General features: G+C 45.2%; 1 protein-coding gene across 3 annotated transcripts in view; it reads left to right on the plus strand.

Moving 5' to 3' along the window:
- The window catches only part of MIB2 (MIB E3 ubiquitin protein ligase 2), a 111,226-nt gene that overhangs the window by 71,427 nt on the left and 18,620 nt on the right, over positions 1 to 21,179 (plus strand). For 2 of the 3 annotated variants that reach the window (XM_083163399.1, XM_083163398.1), the window contains exons 8-13: positions 2,759 to 2,863; positions 9,337 to 9,499; positions 12,372 to 12,505; positions 14,994 to 15,142; positions 17,235 to 17,391; positions 19,842 to 19,996. In XM_083163399.1, coding sequence (XP_083019525.1) covers positions 2,759 to 2,863; positions 9,337 to 9,499; positions 12,372 to 12,505; positions 14,994 to 15,142; positions 17,235 to 17,391; positions 19,842 to 19,996 — 863 coding nt within the window. The remainder of the gene's footprint in view (positions 1 to 2,758; positions 2,864 to 9,336; positions 9,500 to 12,371; positions 12,506 to 14,993; positions 15,143 to 17,234; positions 17,392 to 19,841; positions 19,997 to 21,179) is intronic. The other variant, XM_083163400.1, reaches the window with a different exon arrangement.

A 21,179-nucleotide genomic window follows, 5' to 3' on the forward strand; every position in this document is an offset into this window, starting at 1 on the left:
AGCAATCAGCGAGATTCTAATTTCTCTATTGTATTCTAGAGAATGCAGAATCTGATTGGTCGCTATTGGCAACACCACCACTTCTATTTTACATGGTTACATAGTTAATGAAGTTGAAAAAATAGACACCAGTTCATCAGGTTTCACCGGTATTGGTCCCCAGCTTATATTTGTAAATGACCCAGATGAGGTAACCACCAATTTGTTCCATACTGAAAAACCCTAATGACCCAAAATGGCAGTCCTGTATCTCTCCGGTTCCACTACTAAACGTTATACTTAATGGTTGTGACCCTGGAAACTCTTTTCCGCTACAAATGTGGGTACTTCTTTACTTTCACGGCGCCAGCATGGCGCCGCGCTACTTCCGGGTTACGCTCGCCACAAACTAAGTAAAATAAACGAAGTTAACGCCATGCCAACATGGATAGTTCATACCTCCACTATCCATGTTGGCATGGAGTTGATTTTAATTAGCGTGGCGAGCGTAGCGAGGCACCGAGCCTGCAGCGTGGGCGAGCGAAGCGAGCCCCGCAAGAGGACTCTGACGCGCGCCGCCATGCTGGCGCTGTGAAAGTAAAGAAGTACCCAAATGTGTCTAACCCTTTCTTAGACATATCCATTGAGTCTGCCATAACGGGTGTGGTATAGGGTTCCGACAGTCCGGATCCCGACAGTCATTAGCCCGATTGGCCGGACTCAGACAGCATGGCGAGCGCAACAAAGCCCCTTGCAGGCACGGTGGCTCGCTACGCTCGCCACCTATTGTGTTCTCCCTCTATGAGGATTGTGGACTCCCACGAGGGAGAATAGCCGGTGGCCGTCGGGAACCCGTCTGTCAGTGTTTTAACAGTCGGGATCCCGACGTCAGGTAAATGAATGTCGGCATCTCAACTATCGGGACCCCGTCCGGCACCCGCCATAACAACCTTTGCTGTCAAAGTATTCCATATCTTACCTGCCCTTACTGTAAAGAATCCCTTCCTTCTCTCCTCTAACCTTTGGGGGTGACCGTGTCCTGTGTGCGGTCTTCGGGGTAAACTGTTCAGTAAGTGATAGTTCTCTGTATTGACATTTTGTATATAGTAATCATATCCCTTCTTATGTGCCTCTTTTCTAAAGTAAGCATGACTAAACTGGCTCTAGCCTTTCCTCATAATCCAATGACTCCATACCCTTTTTCAATGTTGTTGCTCTTCTCTGAACCCTTTCTAGTTAAGAGAGTTTTTTATGGAGTGGTGCCCAGAACTGTACATTATAGTCAAGATGAGGCCGTACTAACTATTTATATAGTGGCAAAAAATACATTGTCTTCCCTCCCCTCTATGTCCCTTTTATGCTGGTAATACCTTGTAGGTCTTTGCTGCTGCTGCTTGACATTGAGCACTAAGTCTACTGTTAATGAGCACCTCCAGATCCTTTTCCATTATAGATTTCCCTACATTTACCCAAGTTTATTTCTAGATTGCACACTTGTTTTTGGCCACTAAATGCATGTCTTAACATGTCTCCTTGTTGAACCTCCTCTTCCTTTTTTGTCGCCCAATCCTTCAGTTTATTCTCTGTTAAGAAACTACATCTTGCTCTGATTTTCTTACCTTACATAGCTTATGGTCATCTGCAAAACTGGACACTTTGCTCATTAAGCCATTTCCAAGGTCATTAATAAAAAATATTAAAACGAAGTGGCCCCAGCCCGGAACCTTGAGGTACACCACATAAAACTTTAGACCCATTTATAAATGTTCCATTTACCACAACTCTCTGTTCGCTTTTTTCCAACCAGATTTGACCCAAGTAAAAATGTTGTTTCCAAGACCCAGCTCCCTTATTTTGTAGACCAACCTCATGTGAGGCACAGTATCGAAGGCCCTTTGCAAAATCTAAGTAGACCACATCTACTGCGCTGCCCTGGTCTAAGTTCCCACTCACGTCCTCATAGAAGCGTTTTAGATTAGTATCACTTGACCTATCCCTCAAAAATCCATGCTGGTTCCCACTAATAATTGTATTAAACACCATGTGCTCCTGAATGATATACCTTAATATACTCTCCAATAATTTTACCACTATTGATGTCAAGCTTACAGTACTTGTCTATTAGTCCATGGTTGTGTTTTACTTCCCTTTTTAAATAATGGCACCACATCAGCTATTCGCCAATCCCTTGGTACTGAGCCCTGTCACTGAAAAGAAGGCTGCAGGGCATAGGAGTCTCCGGGGGCAGCCCAGAGTGATTAATAATTGGAGCTCCAGTGTGCATTGGTAAACACCTCTCTGGGCACAGGCAAATCCAGTGTGTGAGGCTCTGACCAAATACATTTTTTTCATTTGTCAATTTTTTTTTTTCATTCAGAACAAAGTGATTCAAATTGGATCTGATTTATTCATTATTAGGAAATACAGAAATTACATTTAAAACGAGATATTTAAAAAAAAAAAGGTTTGGTTATAGAAAGAATTTATTGCTATCTCCTTGACTTATCCATGAGTGTGAAAGTAGTGATACGCTGGCCCCTTGTGTGCTAGGGTGTCACTACCTGAGCTGGCGGGTATGAAGAATGAATGGAGCATTGCATTACATCTCTGCCACTGCATTGCCTTGTTTGCTGTAGTAGCTGCTGCCTCCTAGTGTCATAGTTTGGCGTTCCGCTTTATGATTTCCGGAACGCATTTTACATTTTATTAGTTGCTCTTTTTTTCCCCTTTGCATAAAATAGAAAAAGCGTTTTTTATTTTCTTTCTTTCCTTTTTTTAGCACACCAGCATTTGGGTTGGTGATGTTGTGCGTGTGATGGATGACATGGATACAGTCAAGAAGCTACAAGTTGGTCATGGGGAGTGGACAGATGATATGGGCCCCGTGAGTGATGGAAATTAACAGGGGGGCCACTTATCCGCAGCTTTTATCACTCTGTAGAACTTTGTCAGTTCTTCATCTGTCTGGTCAATTCTTTACAATAAGGCACCATTTTGAACAAATGTTTACAAATTTGATGATACTCTAAAGGGGCATACACACAGGGCCATTTCATACCCATTTTTAAGCGTTCTGACCCACTCAGGGAGGGAGAGGACAGGCTGCCGCTCCGGCTGCCTCTCTACTTCACTCAGCACATGGCCCTGAACAGCGAGAGAGGCTGTTCCTTGGTATACCATAGAATAAAGTGAAACAGTGAGAATATATTGATGTTTCCGTGACCACAGTTACAAATATCAAGTCCGTAGGACAGTAACCAGACTCTCTGGATGTGGCTGCATAAAGAAAATCAACCCCAGATTCAACAGAAAGATAGTGAGAATAGCAGAAAAAGAGACACGGAAACCGTCCGAAGAGATACAAACTGAAATCCAGGGTCACAGATAGACAGTGCCTGATCCGTGGAAGAAGACCCAGGAGGACCCCACTTTAGAAAAAAACAACACAAAAAGCCAGATATGAAACTGATAAAGTGCATATTGACACAGAGGGATACATTTACTCATACCCCCTTCAGATCCAAATTTACCGGATTTGGACACGGTTCCGTCCTGGGAGCAACCCAAACATTTGCCGCACTAGCCTCTAATGCAACTTGGCAATAAGATGGGTCGCTGGCGTCAGAAAGGGGGCAGGTGGACTCACAGAGACTTATTTATTTATTTATTTACAGGTTCTTATATAGCGCAGCAGATTCCGTTGCGCTTTACAATAGTAAATAAGCCATTTTGCTGATGTCATAAAGGGGGTGGGCGGAGCTGCGGCATGTCATCGGAAGGCGGGGGAGGAGACAGTGCATGGAGCTGACACTGCCTCCTCCCTATAGTGTGAACGGAACCGGGGTCGCTCGTTCACACTGCATAGCAACCTGGGTCTGACCCGGGTAAAATCCTTTTAGCCCAGGTCGAAATTCCGGGTTGCTGGCACGGGTTTTTTCAAATGGCCCTTTACCACAAAAGAAAGACCCTGGTTGACCCGGCAACAACTCCACACAATTAGGGCCATGGTGGGAATCAAACCCATGATCTCAGTGGTGTGAGGCAGCAATAATAACCATTACACCGTGTGTACTGCCCATGTTGTATGTCTTTGAATTCTGTTGTTCAGACAAATTGGAGGTACAATCCTGCTGAAGGACTTGCACTATATTGGCCGTTCAAGCACATGGCTGATTTTATATTTTTATATATATATATATATCTCTATATATATATAGCTGACCATACACTTCTGCGATGTCTGGCAGTAGTGTATGGCCATCCAATCCTTCCCGGGAGGCAGGATCCTTTCACATGTGATGTATCGCATTCCCCGCCGCTGAGATCGGGGTCCAAGACGGAGAAGTCCAACATCTGTTGTTCACGGGACCACAGATCGAACGTCAAACACATCCAATTTGGTCTGATTTCACCTTATTTATCGCCCCAATTTGTCGGAATCAGGTGAAATCAGCCTATATAGCAGTAGTGTATGGGGGGGGGGGGGGGGATTAGTTTCAGACCATGGCTCTGCCAACACGATAATAACCCAAACACAAAGCTAAAAGCACCCAGGAATGGATAAGAACATAACGTAGGACTGGTCTAAAGTGGCCTTCTATGAGCCAAGATCTGAGTCCTATTGAACATCTATGGAAAGCGCTGAAACATGCACTGTAGAGAGGGCGCCCAGCATACCAGAGACAGCTGGAGCAGGAACAGCGGCCCAAACTACCTGATGACAGGTTCGGCAGTCTCACTGAGAACCCCAGAAATCCTTTGATTGCAGGAATTGTTTCTAAAGATTGTGAAACACAATGGCCCTTATTCTGATCGGTGCGGCCGGATCCGAATATGCGGCCAGGACCGTGCGTGCGAAACCCCGCCTTCCATACGGATTGCCAACTCCGTCCGTACGCGGCAAGAAGCTGGCCGAACGGACCGCACGTGTATTTTTCACGGAATACGCCTCCTCCATCTCAGGGAACCTCCCCCATCATTCGATGGTCGCAGACCATCGAATGCAGGACCGAGTGCTCCACCAGCTCCCGCAACCTCAGACCACACGGACATTTTTCCGTGCAAAAGCAGGGTTCTGGGCGGGCAGCTGACATCCGGCGATGTCATATGTCCGCCCCCTACACGTGCGTCACGGCCGCATTAACATACGTACGCCCAGCGTTTGCATGGGAACGCGGGGCGTATGCATATGGTAATGAGCCCAAATAGCCCTTCACGCCCCTCTCCACCCCCTGTTCGGAGTATTCACATTTCATGCGGGATTTGGCCGTACGCCCCGCTCGCACATGCGCAGAGACGTCTCTGCACATGCGCAGACACAAAACATCGGCGGCACGAACGCACGCGGATATTACCGCACCAACCAGAATAAGGGCCAATGTTAGGTGTTTTGTCCGTGCTATTTTCATTTGATTCTGTTGAATCAAAACTCAGATGCTAACAGTGATTTCAGTTATCGATCACCTTTAGCCAGTTTCAGGTTACTTTCAATGAACTTTAGACAAAAATATTGGTTGTTCTTTTTTCTGTTGAAGGATAACCACAAAGTTGACCGTGTGTATTTACTTTATGGGTATCATCTAGTTACTGTGATACTCCTTGGGGAAATGTATGCAACTTTCTAAAGAATAGCAACCATTCCACTTCCTTCCACTTTCAAGGATGACTGCAGGGAAGTTCGGGGGATACAGGGGTGGGATGTTTGGGATCCTCCTGGCTGATTTAGGAGTGCAGGCAAGTATGCATCTCCCCCCCCCCCCCCCCTAAAGAATTTTCCAAGTCATGTTTTGGAGTAAATTAAATTATACTAATTTTCAGAATATAATTTGCCTGCTGCGCAGAAGCCCATAGCAATCAGTCCTCCAGTTTCTAATTGGAAAAAGCAAAGATAACATGTCATTTTATATCTATTTGTCCCTTAATCATGAAATAAGCCATTTTAAGCCATCCAGATCAGACATCTCTGGAATACAATTTACCTGTGAGAGCTTTCAGTCTTTGATTTACCCTCAGAAAATGTCCACCTACTATTACATAGTAGGTGGACATAGTCATTTACCCAACGTCGGGATCCCGACTGTTAAAATACAGACGCACGGGTTCCCGACGGCCACCGGCTATTCTCCCTCGTGGGTCCATGACCCCTATAGAGGGAGAATAGAATAGGTAGCGAGCCAGCAAGGGGCTTTGTTGCGCTTGCCATGCTGTCTGAGTCCGGCCAGTCGGGATCCTGACGTCGGGCTAATGACTGTCGGGATCCCGACTGTCGGAACCCTGTACCACACCCCTATTACATATAGTATAACTCACCCTTGCAAGGTCTCAGCAGTGTAAGGTAAGATTTACTGCTCAGAATAGTCCGCACACTAGACACAGTAAACAGAAACAATATACAATGCTTTAAGACAATATTTATTCAAACATTTTCCCAGTAACAGCAGTTCCGGTAAAATTCTTTTTTCATACAACATCCCTTTAATTCAGGCATGTCCAACGTTGGCCCTCCAGATGTTTTGAAACTACACATCCCAGCATGCTTTGCAATAGTTTTAGCATTCTCTAATAGCAAAACTGTGGCAAAGCATGCTGGGATGTGTAGTTTCACAACATCTGGAGGGCCAACGTTGGACATGCCTGCTTTAATTAGTCCATGTTTTTACTGCTGCTTATTTGAGCATTACATAGACGACATATCGCTTTGTAGATAATTAATATACAAACACTTAAAAATGTTCTCTTCTACTGTCACCTTGCATTTTTTTTATTGTTACGTTCCACAATACAAACGATAATTGAGTTGCAGAATTTGTTCAAAATGGTTGTTGTTTTACAAATCATAATTTCTTAAAGCTTCACTTTATTTTCTGTATTTCTTTCACACCTCCGAGTTCTGGCATTGACCATGAACTTATTTTTTTGTTGTTGTTATATTTTCAAGGTTATTGTAGATATGGATGTTAAGCAATTCTGAAATGACAGGGTCCTATTAGTAAGTGTACAGATGTGTCCTGTTGCATTGTTGCTGCATTTTTTAGTGTTTCATAGCGGCGCTGCGATGCACACACATTGTGATAAGCCGCACTTAAAAGCAGCAGCTAGTTCCCCATTGTAGTCAATATATAGCGGGTGTGATATATATATGTGTGTTCCCCACTATCCCGCGCAATGATTGTGCATTGCTACTCTGGCTAATTTTGCAACCTGCATTTCATGTTTCATGCTCACTCATGTTTCAAACCAATTTGTATTGGTTACAGGACTATCCATTCACTGTGCATGGAGAAATCGCTTGGTAACACTATAGGGATTCGGTTTGAAATACCGACAGTCAAAATCCCAACGGTCAAAATACCGACAGCTATTGACCGACGGTCAAAATCCCGACATGGTCAAAATACAGATAACGTGAAAATACCGACATTTAAAATCCCGACAAGGTCAAATACCGACATTTAAAATCCCAACAAGGTCAAAATTCCGACATATAGAATGTAGACCGGTGAACATGACTTTCGGTCAACAGTCAACCGTTGGAAGTCAACCGCAGCCCCTCGCATCGCTTGCTACGCTCGGCACACTATTTTATTCTCCCACCACACCCTAGTGGATGGTAGGGCATAAAATACCGCCTGCCAACACATGTCGGGTCAAAAAACATTGAAAAAACCCATGTCCACCTCACGACCGGTCGACCGATAGTCATGTTGACTTTTTCACCTGTCTACATTCTATATGTCGGTATTTTGACCTTGTCGGGATTTTAAATGTCTTGATTTTGAACTTTCTGGGATTTTGACAGATGGTCAATGGTTGTCGGTATTTTGACTGCATCCCCACTATAGTGCAGGCATGCAGCGCAGCAACAGTACAGAGTACACAACTGTAGTTTCTGTGTGTATGAGCCAGGTTATATATGACCTCTATCTACAATACTTGCGTCCTACTTTCTCAGTCATCAAAATGACTGGACATTACTTTTGAGAGATGGCTGATGTTACACAGATCACAGTTTGGCCTTAGTTACAGATGCGTCCATCCTCTCTTAGCCTCCGTATATAATAAGTAGCGGCACACATAAGAAGCATGGGAGCTCCTGGGCCACTTAGCCAGCGGCCAACTCAAGTTGAGGATTTTCAATATGCCGTATTTTCCCAATTCCCAGCCGAATACTAATCATTGGACTCTGCCAATCAGTGGTTCGGATCAACATTGGGGAATTGCCGGGTAGATGTACTGTATGGCCAACATAAGTGTGACAATGTGTATATGAGAAAACTAAGCACAATAGTAACTTTAACACCCCACATCTACAAAAAAAAGAGTAATAGTGTAATGTAAGGAAAATGGACTTGCGGCACCATTTGCGCCATTGGGAGGTCTGTAGTAGTGCGATAGAGAGTTTTCTGTATTTAGTCCTCTTCATACAAGTATGATGTTTACATTCCTGTCAAGATACTTCTGTAGGGTTACTCACCGGGAAGCTAAAATAGTCAGAGTTTGGCACCAGTATGAAATGCCTGAAGGGCATGGTACCAACCGAACACAGCCTTATCATAAAACGGGACATCTCTCTCAAATGTGGGCTAACACGGAGAGACACCGCTATTTGCATCATGATAACTTGTGACTCCAGATGTGGGGCTGCAGCCACACCAACTGCCACCCCAAACACTGCCAAACCGCCACTGCTGCGACATGCTGGTAGTTGGTGTGGTTCCCCTATTTGAATTTTGAACTGGCTACAGCCCCTTCTCTGGAGGCATCACTTGTAATGACCATTATTCCATTTGAACATGTGTGTTGTTTTTCCATCACCTTGAACAAGTATTAAATGAAGTGTCTCCTAGAAATGGGAAATTAATTCCTTTACTAATGCTGGCCACACATCAGGCCAACTTTCCTCCAACCATCCAACTAGTTGGTTGGTTGGACTGAAAATCTGGTACTGTATGGGGGCAAATGCCAATTTGCTCACAAATTGAATAGGTCCAACTACAGTACATTGTCTGAGTGACAGTTGTTGTCCATTTTCCGATTTGGGAAACAAATGACTTAATTACAAATTACATTTGCTCCTATCCGGTACCAGGTTTTTATTCCATCCAACCAAGTAGTTGAATGGTTGGAGGAAAGTTGGTCTGATGTGTGGCCAGCATTAGTCTTCCTATTTCTACTGATTCTGAAATGAGTACAGGCCCTTATGTACTAACAATCAGAAGACAGTAATTGTTTCCAGCTGCAGATGCATCTATTAATGAGTAAGTTCTGTGTTGCATATTTGTGCACAAAAATAAACCTCTTGTCCTGGGACTAGATGTAATTTGGTTTCATGTTGCTATGTACATTTTGTTGCATTAGGCCCTGGGCCAGATTGGCAAAGTAATCAAAGTGTTTGGGGATGGAGACATGAGAGTGTCTGTTGGCGGCCAGTCGTGGACGTTTAACCCTGCTTGCCTCACTTCTTACCAGAGAGATGACGATGCCAACCTGATGACAACTGAAAACGCCAAGGAACCTAAAAGTAAGCAGAAAAAGAGACAAAGTCTAGTAGTAAAGCAAAATATAACAGCATTCATCTTTTAATAATTCATGGTGCATGGCTGCAGCTAATGCAGAGAATGAGCCATTGTTGGGTTGAATGGTGGGTGCTCTTCGTACTTGTCCTCCTAGGATGTCCTACGGCTCCATTGTCAATGGCGTTTCAACAGTATCCCTCATCTAAGAAATTCCATTATACTGGACTTGTGTTCCAAACTGTCTCTGTTTGCTCACGGGTCCATTTTCCACTAGAATTGTCTAGATTGATTTGAGTGTAATTCATAATCCCAAATTGACAGGATAATAGGTAATATATTCCTAATTACTGACATACTTTAACCTTTTTGATGCTAACGACTAGCGGGATCCATTCTAAACATTGCAGGGCTTCAAATGGGAGGGGATTCACTTAAAATCCCCCTTACAGTTGATTACAGTCACTTGTACCCATGATGTGCCTTATTCTGATTGACCTGCACGGCCCCCCCACCGCGCACCCGCGATCCCCCGCACGGCTGCGAATGGATGATTTGCATAATTCGATGGCCGGTGACCTCTGTGGTGTCTCAGATCTACGAGCACCCTGTGTGAGGACAGGACGGGCAGCTCGCATCCAGTGATGTCAACTGCCCGCACCCGCGTCACCGCATCATTACCATGGGAACGCCAAGCGTTTTATGGGCGTTCCCATGGGCGGTGCCTCCCACCCACGCCCCCAGCTTGGTGAACCTGCAGTTCACAGTGGCCGCTCACACCAAGCGACTGCACATGCGCATAAGTGCGAAAGTGCGGGGGACCGATTAAATTAGATTTATCCCCTAAGTCTCATGCATTCATACTGAAGCACAAGGCCATAGGAATACATGATCACTGGGTGTGAAGGCAGCATGCTCTGATGTGATGCCTGTACTGGGCTACATCTGTGGTGTGTGCGTTTGCTACATAAATAGTTACTGATATTGTTGTTGTATGTAACCAGCTGTGACTAATAGACCCAACAGCAGAGGAGTGAAGGCCAGAGTAGTGTAGGGGGGGGGGGGGGGGGGTTGTGGCTTGTGTAAGCTTCATATTATGTGGGTGTTGCAACGGTTTGTTAGTTTACACATGATGACAACTCTAGATTAAATGATTACACCTATTAAAGGGATTCTCTTTCATCCACAAAATATTGTTTTCGTACGATTTGTGCTAAACAAATGTTATTTTGTTCAGAAACATATATTGAATCCACATTTTACAATCCGGCCGAGTTCTGAGTTATTTTGTACAAGTTTCTGCTAAATACCAAACGACATCTACACCCTCAATTTGGTATTTTCAGATGAATGAGTTTAAAATGTTGCGAAACATCATTGGAAACGGGCTGCGATGCGGTGTTATTCACAGGCAATGCCATAACATGGCCAGTTCCAGGACAGTTCAAAAGGTCTACTTGGTCACCTAGCTAAGTGACACAAGTTGACTATAGTCCATCCTCAGACTTGGGGCCTAATTCAGACCTGATCACTGGTCAACTAATTTTTGGAGCCCTGCGATCCGGTCAGATATACACCACCCAGCCAGCGTGAAATCCCACCCAGTGCAAGCCGGCTATTTGCTTAGCAGGGCTTACTCGACGGCTGGGATAGAAACCGGCTTTTCGGGACGGAAGCTGACGTCACACACCTTACGCTCAAATGCATGGGCGCCCCTGTGTTGTCCCTGACACTTCCAGAAGATGTCCGGTTACCACTCCCCAAACACTGGCTTCCTGTCGATCACTTTGAGAATGGCCAGCGATAAAACAAAAATTACAGGATTTTATTGCGGGATGGCCTAGCACAATCAAACTATGGGCTGTACGCATACATATCGATGATCGACTGGCCTGGGAATTCGCAGCTTTGGTATCAGATCTGGTACTTATATGTTAGTTGGGCGCCCACTAAGCAATTTGCTTAGTGGGCAATTCTGCGTAGGGAAATCGCATCGCATGGGCCATTTTAGGGCCATGCGATGTGCGATGCGATGCGATTTTCCTATGTAATTTATTCACTGCTCTCTCAGCCCCGGGCCATCGCATCTGCCGCAAAATCGTATGCGATTGCATGCGATTTTAATTTGCATTATAGGGTGTGCGATGCCATGACATTAGGTATAGAATAATATGATTGTATGTCCCAAAAATAGGTTTAACGCACCCCTTCACTATCCACTCCGCCCGAAGCGTGGTGGCAGAACGCGTTCTCCGACTTTTTCATTACCCCACTATCCACGTCGGCGTGGAGTTCATTTTATATTGTGTGGCGAGAGCAGAGAGCAGAGAGCCCGAAGCCTGGTGAGCGGACGCGGAATACATGTAAAGTAATCTGCGTCCGCTCGCCACGCTTCGGGCTCGGTTGCTCGCTGCGCTCTCCACACTATATAAAGTCAACTTCACGCCGACGTGGATAGTGGGGGTATGAAAAGGTTGGAGGACGCGTTCCGCCGCCGCTCGCCACCATTCGGGGTGGCGTGGATAGGGGGGGGGTGTAAAAGCTATTTTTAGGACATACAATCATATTATTGTATACCTAATGTAATGGCATCGCAGACCCGATAAAATCGCATGCGTTTTTGCCGGGCGATGCGATGCAATATTGTGGTGTAAAATATAAAAATAAAACATTACAAAATCGCATCGCATGCCCTTAAAATAGCCCATGCGATGCGATGCGAATTCCCTACGTTACCGTCCGTATGCTAATTATGCGCCCAACTAACATATAAGTACCTCAGATCTGAATTAGGCCCTCAGAATCAACCACAAACTAACTGAAATTAGTAAATGACTTTGGTAAAATGCAGATAGACTAATGTCCGTTTCCCATCGGCAGGTACGCTGGTTTCCATCTTAGAGAAGATACTCGCACAGAAGATTGACGGTGAAAGCCCCAGCTCCTTGGTTATAGAAGCCGCCCAAGGAAACACAAGTAGAGTAAGAGAGATGCTCCTGAAATACCCAGACAAGGTACGTAGGCATCGCACAATGTAGAACTGACCTTGTCGCAGTCTTATAATCCATACATTCCGAGATCGTGACCCCAGCAGATTCCTTCTGTATCTTGTTTACTTGATTGTGGCTTGGTGAGTGGGACTTGGCTGTGCCACGGCAGGATTCCTCTTTGTAAGATGAGGCAAACCAGAGCCAGGCTGCTCAGCATCAATGTCCATCCGGCCAAGTAAAAACATAACCTTCAAGTACATGATGCTGTAACTCCTATCGGAAGGAGTAAATAAATGACTGTGTCACCCCCGGCAAAATTTCCATCCAGCTGATATTCAGCAGAAGCTGAACACCGGTTTACAGAATGCCAGTAGATTAAAGAAAAACATGGATCTGGAGCTAAAAAAAAAAGGCTGGGCTCTTACTCAACGTTCTACAGGTTGGGTGTCCCTTATCCAAAATGCTCAAGACCAGTAGAATTTTGGATAACAGATTATTCCATATTTCAGAACATTTTTATATTTCAACGAGGTATCTTGAGGTATATTGCACGTATGTTGTATAAACACATGAAATGCACACAGAAATATTTTATGTGTGCCTGAAACAAGGTTTCAAAACATGCAAAAAAGATTGCGTACTATCTCAGGTACTGAATTTGAATGCCAAGCAATACTTTTCTTGTACATATTTAGTGCCAGTTACAGATCATGTCCCCAGTAGTGCCAGTTATAGATGTCCCCAGTAGTGCCAGTTATAGATGTCCCCAGTAGTGCCAGTTATAGATGTCACCAGTAGTGCCAGTTATAGATGTCCTCAGTAGTGCCAGTTACATATCATGTCCCCAGTAGTGCCAGTTACATATCATGTCCCCAGTGGTGCCAGTTACATATCATGTTCCCAGTAGTGCCAGTTATATATCATGTCCCCAGTAGTGCCAGTTACATATCATGTCCCCAGCAGTGCCAGTTACATATCATGTCCCCAGTAGTGCCAGTTACATATCATGTCCCCATTAGTGCCAGTTACATATGTCCCCAGTAGTGCCAGTTACATATCATGTCCCCAGTAGTGCCAGTTATGTATCATGTCCCCAGTAGTGCCAGTTACGTATCATGTCCCCAGTAGTGCCAGTTACGTATCATGTCCCCAGTAGTGCCAGTTATATATCATGTCCACAGTGTGCCAGTTACATATCATGTCCCCAGTAGTGCCAGTTACATATCATGTCCCCAGTAGTGCCAGTTACGTATCATGTCCCCAATAGTGCCAGTTATGTATCATGTCCCCAGTAGTGCCAGTTACATATCATGTCCCCAGTAGTGCCAGTTACGTATCATGTCCCCAGTAGTGCCAGTTATGTATCATGTCCCCAGTTGTGCCAGTTACGTATCATGTCCCCAGTAGTGCCAGTTACGTATCACGTCCCCAGTAGTGCCAGTTACGTATCATGTCCCCAGTAGTGCCAGTTACGTATCATGTCCCCAGTAGTGCCAGTTACGTATCATGTCCCCAGTAGTGCCAGTTATGTATCATGTCCCCAGTAGTGCCAGTTATGTATCATGTCCCCAATAGTGCCAGTTACGTATCATGTCCCCAGTAGTGCCAGTTACGTATCATGTCCCCAGTAGTGCCAGTTACATATCATGTCCCCAGTAGTGCCAGTTATGTATCATGTCCCCAGTAGTGCCAGTTATGTATCATGTCCCCAGTAGTGCTGCTACCGATGTTCCCAGTAGTGCCAGTTATGTATCATGTCCCCAGTAGTGCCAGTTATGTATCATGTCCCCAGTAGTGCTGCTACCGATGTTCCCAGTAGTGCCAGTTATGTATCATGTCCCCAGTAGTGCCAGTTATGTATCATGTCCCCAGTAGTGCCAGTTACGTATCATGTCCCCAGTAGTGCCAGTTACGTATCATGTCCCCAGTAGTGCCAGTTACGTATCATGTCCCCAGTAGTGCCAGTTATGTATCATGTCCCCAGTAGTGCCAGTTATGTATCATGTCCCCAATAGTGCCAGTTACGTATCATGTCCCCAGTAGTGCCAGTTACGTATCATGTCCCCAGTAGTGCCAGTTACATATCATGTCCCCAGTAGTGCCAGTTATGTATCATGTCCCCAGTAGTGCCAGTTATGTATCATGTCCCCAGTAGTGCTGCTACCGATGTTCCCAGTAGTGCCAGTTATGTATCATGTCCCCAGTAGTGCCAGTTATGTATCATGTCCCCAGTAGTGCTGCTACCGATGTTCCCAGTAGTGCCAGTTATGTATCATGTCCCCAGTAGTGCTGCTACCGATGTTCCCAGTAGTGCCAGTTATGTATCATGTCCCCAGTAGTGCTGCTACCGATGTTCCCAGTAGTGCTTTTGACATTTTTTTCTAGAATGTATGGTTTTCGGAATAATTTTGATAAAGGATATTTGGATAAGGGATACTCAACCTGTATCTGTTCCCTACAAAGCAAAGTCTCTAATTCCATGGTTCATGATTGCATATTTCTTCCATGGTAGGTGGATATAAGAAATCAGGGCAGGACAGCGCTACAGGTGTCATCCCACTTGGGATACTTGGAGGTGGTAAAGATCTTGCTTCAAGCCAATGCAAACATTGACCTTAATGATGATGAGGGGGATTCGGCTTTACACTATGCTGCTTATGGGTAAGAATGCATTGTGCTTAGAAAGTGAATATATATTATTTGTTTAACCATTTCCTATACATTTCTACTGTTCTATTGCACATGGCTCCTAAAAAGTTCACAAGACAGAAAAGTAAATATATAACAACATGTTTTGGACAAACCTCTGCTTAGAACCACCGGTGGAAGATCCTTCTAGGAGAACTTTACTTTTGTCTGCGTTTAGTTTCCAAACTATTGTGTCTGACTGTATGCAGAGGAAAAATGCATCGACTGCACTCTTCCAAGATAATGCAGTAGCTAGAACAGGGTGTCCATTGGTTGGATACTCTGCAGCTCAATGGAGTAGAGATTTCTACAGCTGTGCAGAGAGACCATAGTATCCCGGATCACACAGAGCCTTCACCATAAACAGTGCATAATACTCAGAGTGGTGTCACAATGGCGCTCTTGTGGATGCATTAGAGATAAGTGCACATTACAGAATCGCACTAATCACCGTGTCACAGCTCGCTCGCTTTCAATGTCTCTTTCTTACAGTAAATAAAGTGGAATACTTTTGTCCATAGAGAGTCTTATTCACTGCAAACCATCCTCGATTCTGTCAAGATAAATTAAGAAGAAAAAAGTGATACTGGACCATTGCAGGACTTCTTACGGACTTTGGGACTTTGACCTGAGTGTGTGAGATTGGGGATCCAGCCAGGGCCGCCACTAGAAATGTTGGGGCCCAGGACTGACCTACAGTCCGTGCCTCCAGCGGCACAGCGCCATACCTCCGTCCACCCCGCCTCCGGCTCCTTCGGTGTCCACAGTCAGGTCCGGCGCGCACACTGCACAGTGCAGCCTGCAGAGCGCCGAGCCACTCTGTGTCCTAGGCTCGGCGCTCTGCAGGCTGCACTGTGTATTATTATTATAATTGTATTTATTGTGCGTGCCTGGCCGCCGGGTGGGGGTGGCTGGGTGTGGGGGTCTGTGGGCAGTTGGGCCGGGCCCCTCCAGAGGCAGGGGCCCGGGATAGCTGTACCCAGGGCACCCCCCTGTCGGCGGCCTTGGAGCCAGTACCTCTACTTACACCATATTCCATCTAAGCCAGGTTATGGCCCTCATTCAGGTTAGCGAACATACCCGTACATTTGCACGGGGAGTTCGATGTTGAAGCTCTGCGCATTCGCATATTTTCGCACATGTGCAGGGCTTCAATGCGAGTGCCTTCGGAGACTTGCATAGTCGCCAAGGAGCTCCCAAAGAGGGGTGGAGGTATTACCAGCAGACGAGCAGCTTTGTGGATGGCTTTTCATAGTGCTGCGATATGGAAAGCCATCTGCCTCCTGCCGACCACGCCGGGCAAGGGGATAGCCGCTCAGTGTGTATGCACTGAGCGTCTGTCCCCCCCCAGCGATCATCGCTGCCCATACACGCTGGGCATAATCGCCCAGTGTGTATGGACCTTAAGTTCTCCACTTCTGCCGAATTGTTAATTTACAATAGCACAGTGTATAGTTTGTTTAAAAAATCAACCCAAAAATTATTTCCCGGATGCGTCAATACAGATTCGTTTTCCTCTGCTACTCAAATGGCTACAAATGAACTGGTTGGTCTTTCACCCTTCTACAAAACAACCAACCTAGCAATAAAATGAATTGTATTTTATCGGTATACTGAACGCCATCATCCCGACGGCATCCCGATTACATCATTACTACCATTTATAAGACTGTCATGATTGTTTTACATACAGTAAAGTAACATTTGGTTTATATATATATATATACAAATATAAGTATGTAAGTAAACTGAAACTTGATGGTAAAAGTTGACTTTCCAGGAAATCTTCAGCCACAATTACTTATGTTTATAAGTTAAACATGTTCATCAGTTGGAGAGATGGGGTCACAATTCCATTATAAGCAGAATTATAAACTGTATCCTTGTTATGACACAAAACATAACAGTTGCTGACACCATGTGACCTTTTTTCAAAATGTTTCCCTAGAGTGTAGACGTTTCTCCCGACGTTCTATAAATTTCTATTAAAGTCAGATGAGTTTCCAATTAGCAGAAGTTTCCAAGTTCACAGAACTGCTCTATAACATGTGTCCTTTGTTCTCAGAAACCAGGCGGCCGTCGTTCGAGTTTTGCTTGGGAAAGGAGCCAATGCTGAGTTACTCAACAATGCCAAGTGCACTGCTCTCTACATCGCTGTCAATAAAGGCTTCACAGAAGTGGTGCAAATCCTGTGTGTGCCCAACTGTGCCATCAATTGCCAGGTGGGTTTTGGAGAAAAAGTGAAAAGCGTCGGGTGGTGGATTAAACTTCAGAAATTGCAAGATTAAAAACTTCGGACCTTTTTCTGGTCCACACGCAATGCTGCAAAATTCGCAGGGATGCGTGTGGATGTGACACTGCCCGCACAACGGCGTCAGCTGCCCGCCCCTGCGTCACGCAACCATGAAATGCTGGGCGTTCCAATGGGCGCAATCCCTCGCCACCACCCCACGCCCCCTGCCTGCACTGCTAGGTGCAAACGGAATGGCGAACTAGCAGTTTGTGTGCCCGCTTGCACCCAGCATTTGCATATGTGCATAAATAACAGATTTTTCAGACTCCTTGAATTTCTAATTGAAATTAGAAAAGTCATCAGCCTGATGGTCAGCAACATGGAGGCGCGACCCCACGATGAGAAGGTGGGCACCCACAGTTTGAGAACCACTGGTTTAGATTAGGTAAATTCTGTCCAAATTAGGTCTGTGTGGGTGGAGGAATGTTATATATGAAATAGGCTGTGGATAGAGAAAGTGCATACAAATGTGAGTGGACAGCATAGCCAGGCCAAATCCACATTTACATTGCACATTAGGATGTGTTGGATGCCATATTTCTGGTAGCTTTCTTACAGTAGAGGTCCTTAGTACAATTCACTATGGGCCAGAGCTGTAACACAGAAATGGTGGGGTCAGTGGCGTAAGTTTAAAACAGAGGCCCGGAGGCGAAAATGTGATGTTGCGCCGCCGCCCCCCCCCTCCCCCCCTAAGAAAAAAAACAAAGAAAAACAAACCCTGCCTACTTAAGACTATTGGTTAGACATCCTAATATGCCGACACACCCCCATAGGCACATACACACATATACACACACATATATACACAGCCACATACGCACATGAAGCCACATGTATACACACTGCCACATACGTCACATGTATACACACTGCCACATACGTCACATGTATACACACTGCCACATACATCACATGTACAGTATACACATACAGTAGCTACAGCACATATGCACATACACCCACAATTATACACTGCCACATACACAAACACATATATACACACCCACAGCTACATATGCACATACATCCACATGTATACACACAGCAACATACACATATGTATACACACATACACACAGCCACACACACTGCAACATACACACATGTATACACACAGCCACACACACACATATATACACACAGCTAAATACACACAACCACACATACACACATGTACACACACAGCCACACACACAGCAACATACACACATGTATACACACAGCCACACACACGTATACACACAGCTAAATACACACAACCACACATACACACATGTACACACACAGCCACACACACAGCAACATACACACATGTATACACACAGCCACACACAACTACATATGCACATACACCCACATGTATACACATGACCACACACACATGTATACACACAACTACATATGCATATACACACACCTCTGTATACACACAGCCACATAGGCACAAACAGACCAAATATGCACACAAAGCAACACATGAATATAAACATAGACCTATATATATATACACACACACACACACACACACACTATACACATAAATAGTTTAACAAACACTACTACAACGGCCCCCTCTCACCTATAAAAGAAGCATCCGTCCCCAGTGTAGCAGGAGTCAGAAGATTGTGTGGGCGGTGAAGAGCTGGACGGAGGAGACAGGGCCCAGGGCTGTGTGTGACAGGAAGTCCCGCCTCCTCCTCTCACTGAGATGATGATCGTGGAGCAGCGCTGCTAGAGTATTCTGGCTGGCGCGCAGGGGGTGGCGTTTATCTGAGGCAATGGATGTCAGGCCGCTGAGTGTCCCCTTCAAACGTGGCGCCCGGCGGCAAATGACTGCATTGCCTCCGAGACTTCCGCCACTGGGTGGGGTCATAGGGAAGATCTCCTCACTGATGTACTAGTGCAGTGGTTCCCAACCCTGGTCCTCAACAGTGCATGTTTTCCAGGTCTCCACACAGAATCACAGGTGACATAATTAGCTCCACCTGTGGATCTTTTAAAATGTGTCTGAATAATGAGTGCACCTGCCGGGTGACCTGGAAAACGTGCACTGTTGGGGGTACTTGAGGACCAGGGTTGGGAACCACTGTACCAGTGAAAGGAGGCATATGTAAACCATTTACACCAAAATGCAGAAATCCCCTTTACCAGTAACTTAATATGTACAATATTCAGGTCGAAAAAGGGAGTTATACTCTGGTTTTAATGCTGGCTAACCTGTTCGTTTTTTGGGGGTTTTTTCTTTGACCCACTGAGGCAGGTGAAATAATTCCCGGACTCAATTGGGTAGCCCTGGAGGATTAATTGCTAATTAAGATCTGGTCTCAGGGTTTCCGCTATTAACCAGAAAATAATGTGTCCCCCTTCCTCTGCTTTTAGGACTTACATGGGGACACACCTCTGCACTATGCCATCACCGCGGATTTCCGAAGCATCATTGAGATCCTTACCGAGGTGCCGAACATCGATTTCACTGTGCAGAATCAGCAAGGATTTAATCTTCTGCATCACTCGGCCCTTAAAGGCAACGTCCTGTAAGTTTGTGGTTGTGATCCTCTTGTTCTCTTACCATCATCACACCACAATGGATAGTTTATGAGATATAGGGGCTGGTGCTAGTTGTGCATACGGGGAATGCTCAAACTGGTGTCTGCATATTTCCCCGTTTGGCTAGCCATGATCCTGGTTCCACCGCGGACTCAGACCCTTAGTACTTGCATGATACCTCTGGCTCCTTAGTGATTTCATAGACGACAATGGCTGCATCCATTGTGTTCACTTTCATACAGACTCAGTTGGGATTTCTTAGGGATGGAAATGAGGCTGCTCGTCAGAAACCAGGAGATTCTTTGAAGTTTTTTACCAGTCATCCGTCCCCATGCGGTTAGGTCTAAAAGAAACTGAAATAACATCCCCTATTTCACAACATCTTATTTCTAAGCCACATAGAACACACAGCTATATATGGCAATCTGGTATTCACCACAAGATTACAGCGGTGGAGGGGGTCCAGCCTGTGAGGAAACTGCAGTGGTCAGTAAAGTGTTTTATTCATGTTGACAGTTCTGCTTGCTGTGTGTCTGAATAGGAACAGCCCAGGACCCGCATTATTGTATATGATTAGTGGTGAGGTCAGGGCGCACCTGTCCTTAATTTGCCATGAATAAATATGATTGGCTAGACAGCTGCAGGCATCTTCATTGGCTCCTCGGTAATGTGATCACAAATAATCTTATACTGCTGTACAGTCAGTCCCACAGAGTACGGAGGGAGGTAAGTGACTATGCCATTCATACAGCCTTCACAGTGCCAAAACGTTCCAAAAACCGGTATTTTTAAACGGTATTTAAAACGGGTCTGAGCCTTCACATTGCAGTAGATTACCGTTTTAAATACCGTTTAAGTACCATTCACATCAGTCAACCCGTTTAATCCCCTTAACACGTTCTAAGGCAGAATGCAGGGGACAGCCTATCACAGGTCTGTAATCTGTTGTTTTTACTAAATACCGTTTCAGAGCCATTCTCACTGCATAAAAAACGGCTCTGAAACGTGTAGGACTCTGCTTTTTAAACGTTTTGAAATACCGGTTATGTTTAACCGGTAAATCAACTCTGGCGCTTTCCCACTGCAGCCTAAACGTTTTGAAATGGTAAAAAAACGGCAATATACCGTTTGACAAGTGCGGTGTGAAAGGGGGTATCATAGATGCTCTCT

Source organism: Crinia signifera, chromosome 19 (genome assembly GCF_055691185.1).
Source record: "Crinia signifera chromosome 19, ASM5569118v1, whole genome shotgun sequence".
Lineage (NCBI taxonomy): Eukaryota > Metazoa > Chordata > Amphibia > Anura > Myobatrachidae > Crinia > Crinia signifera.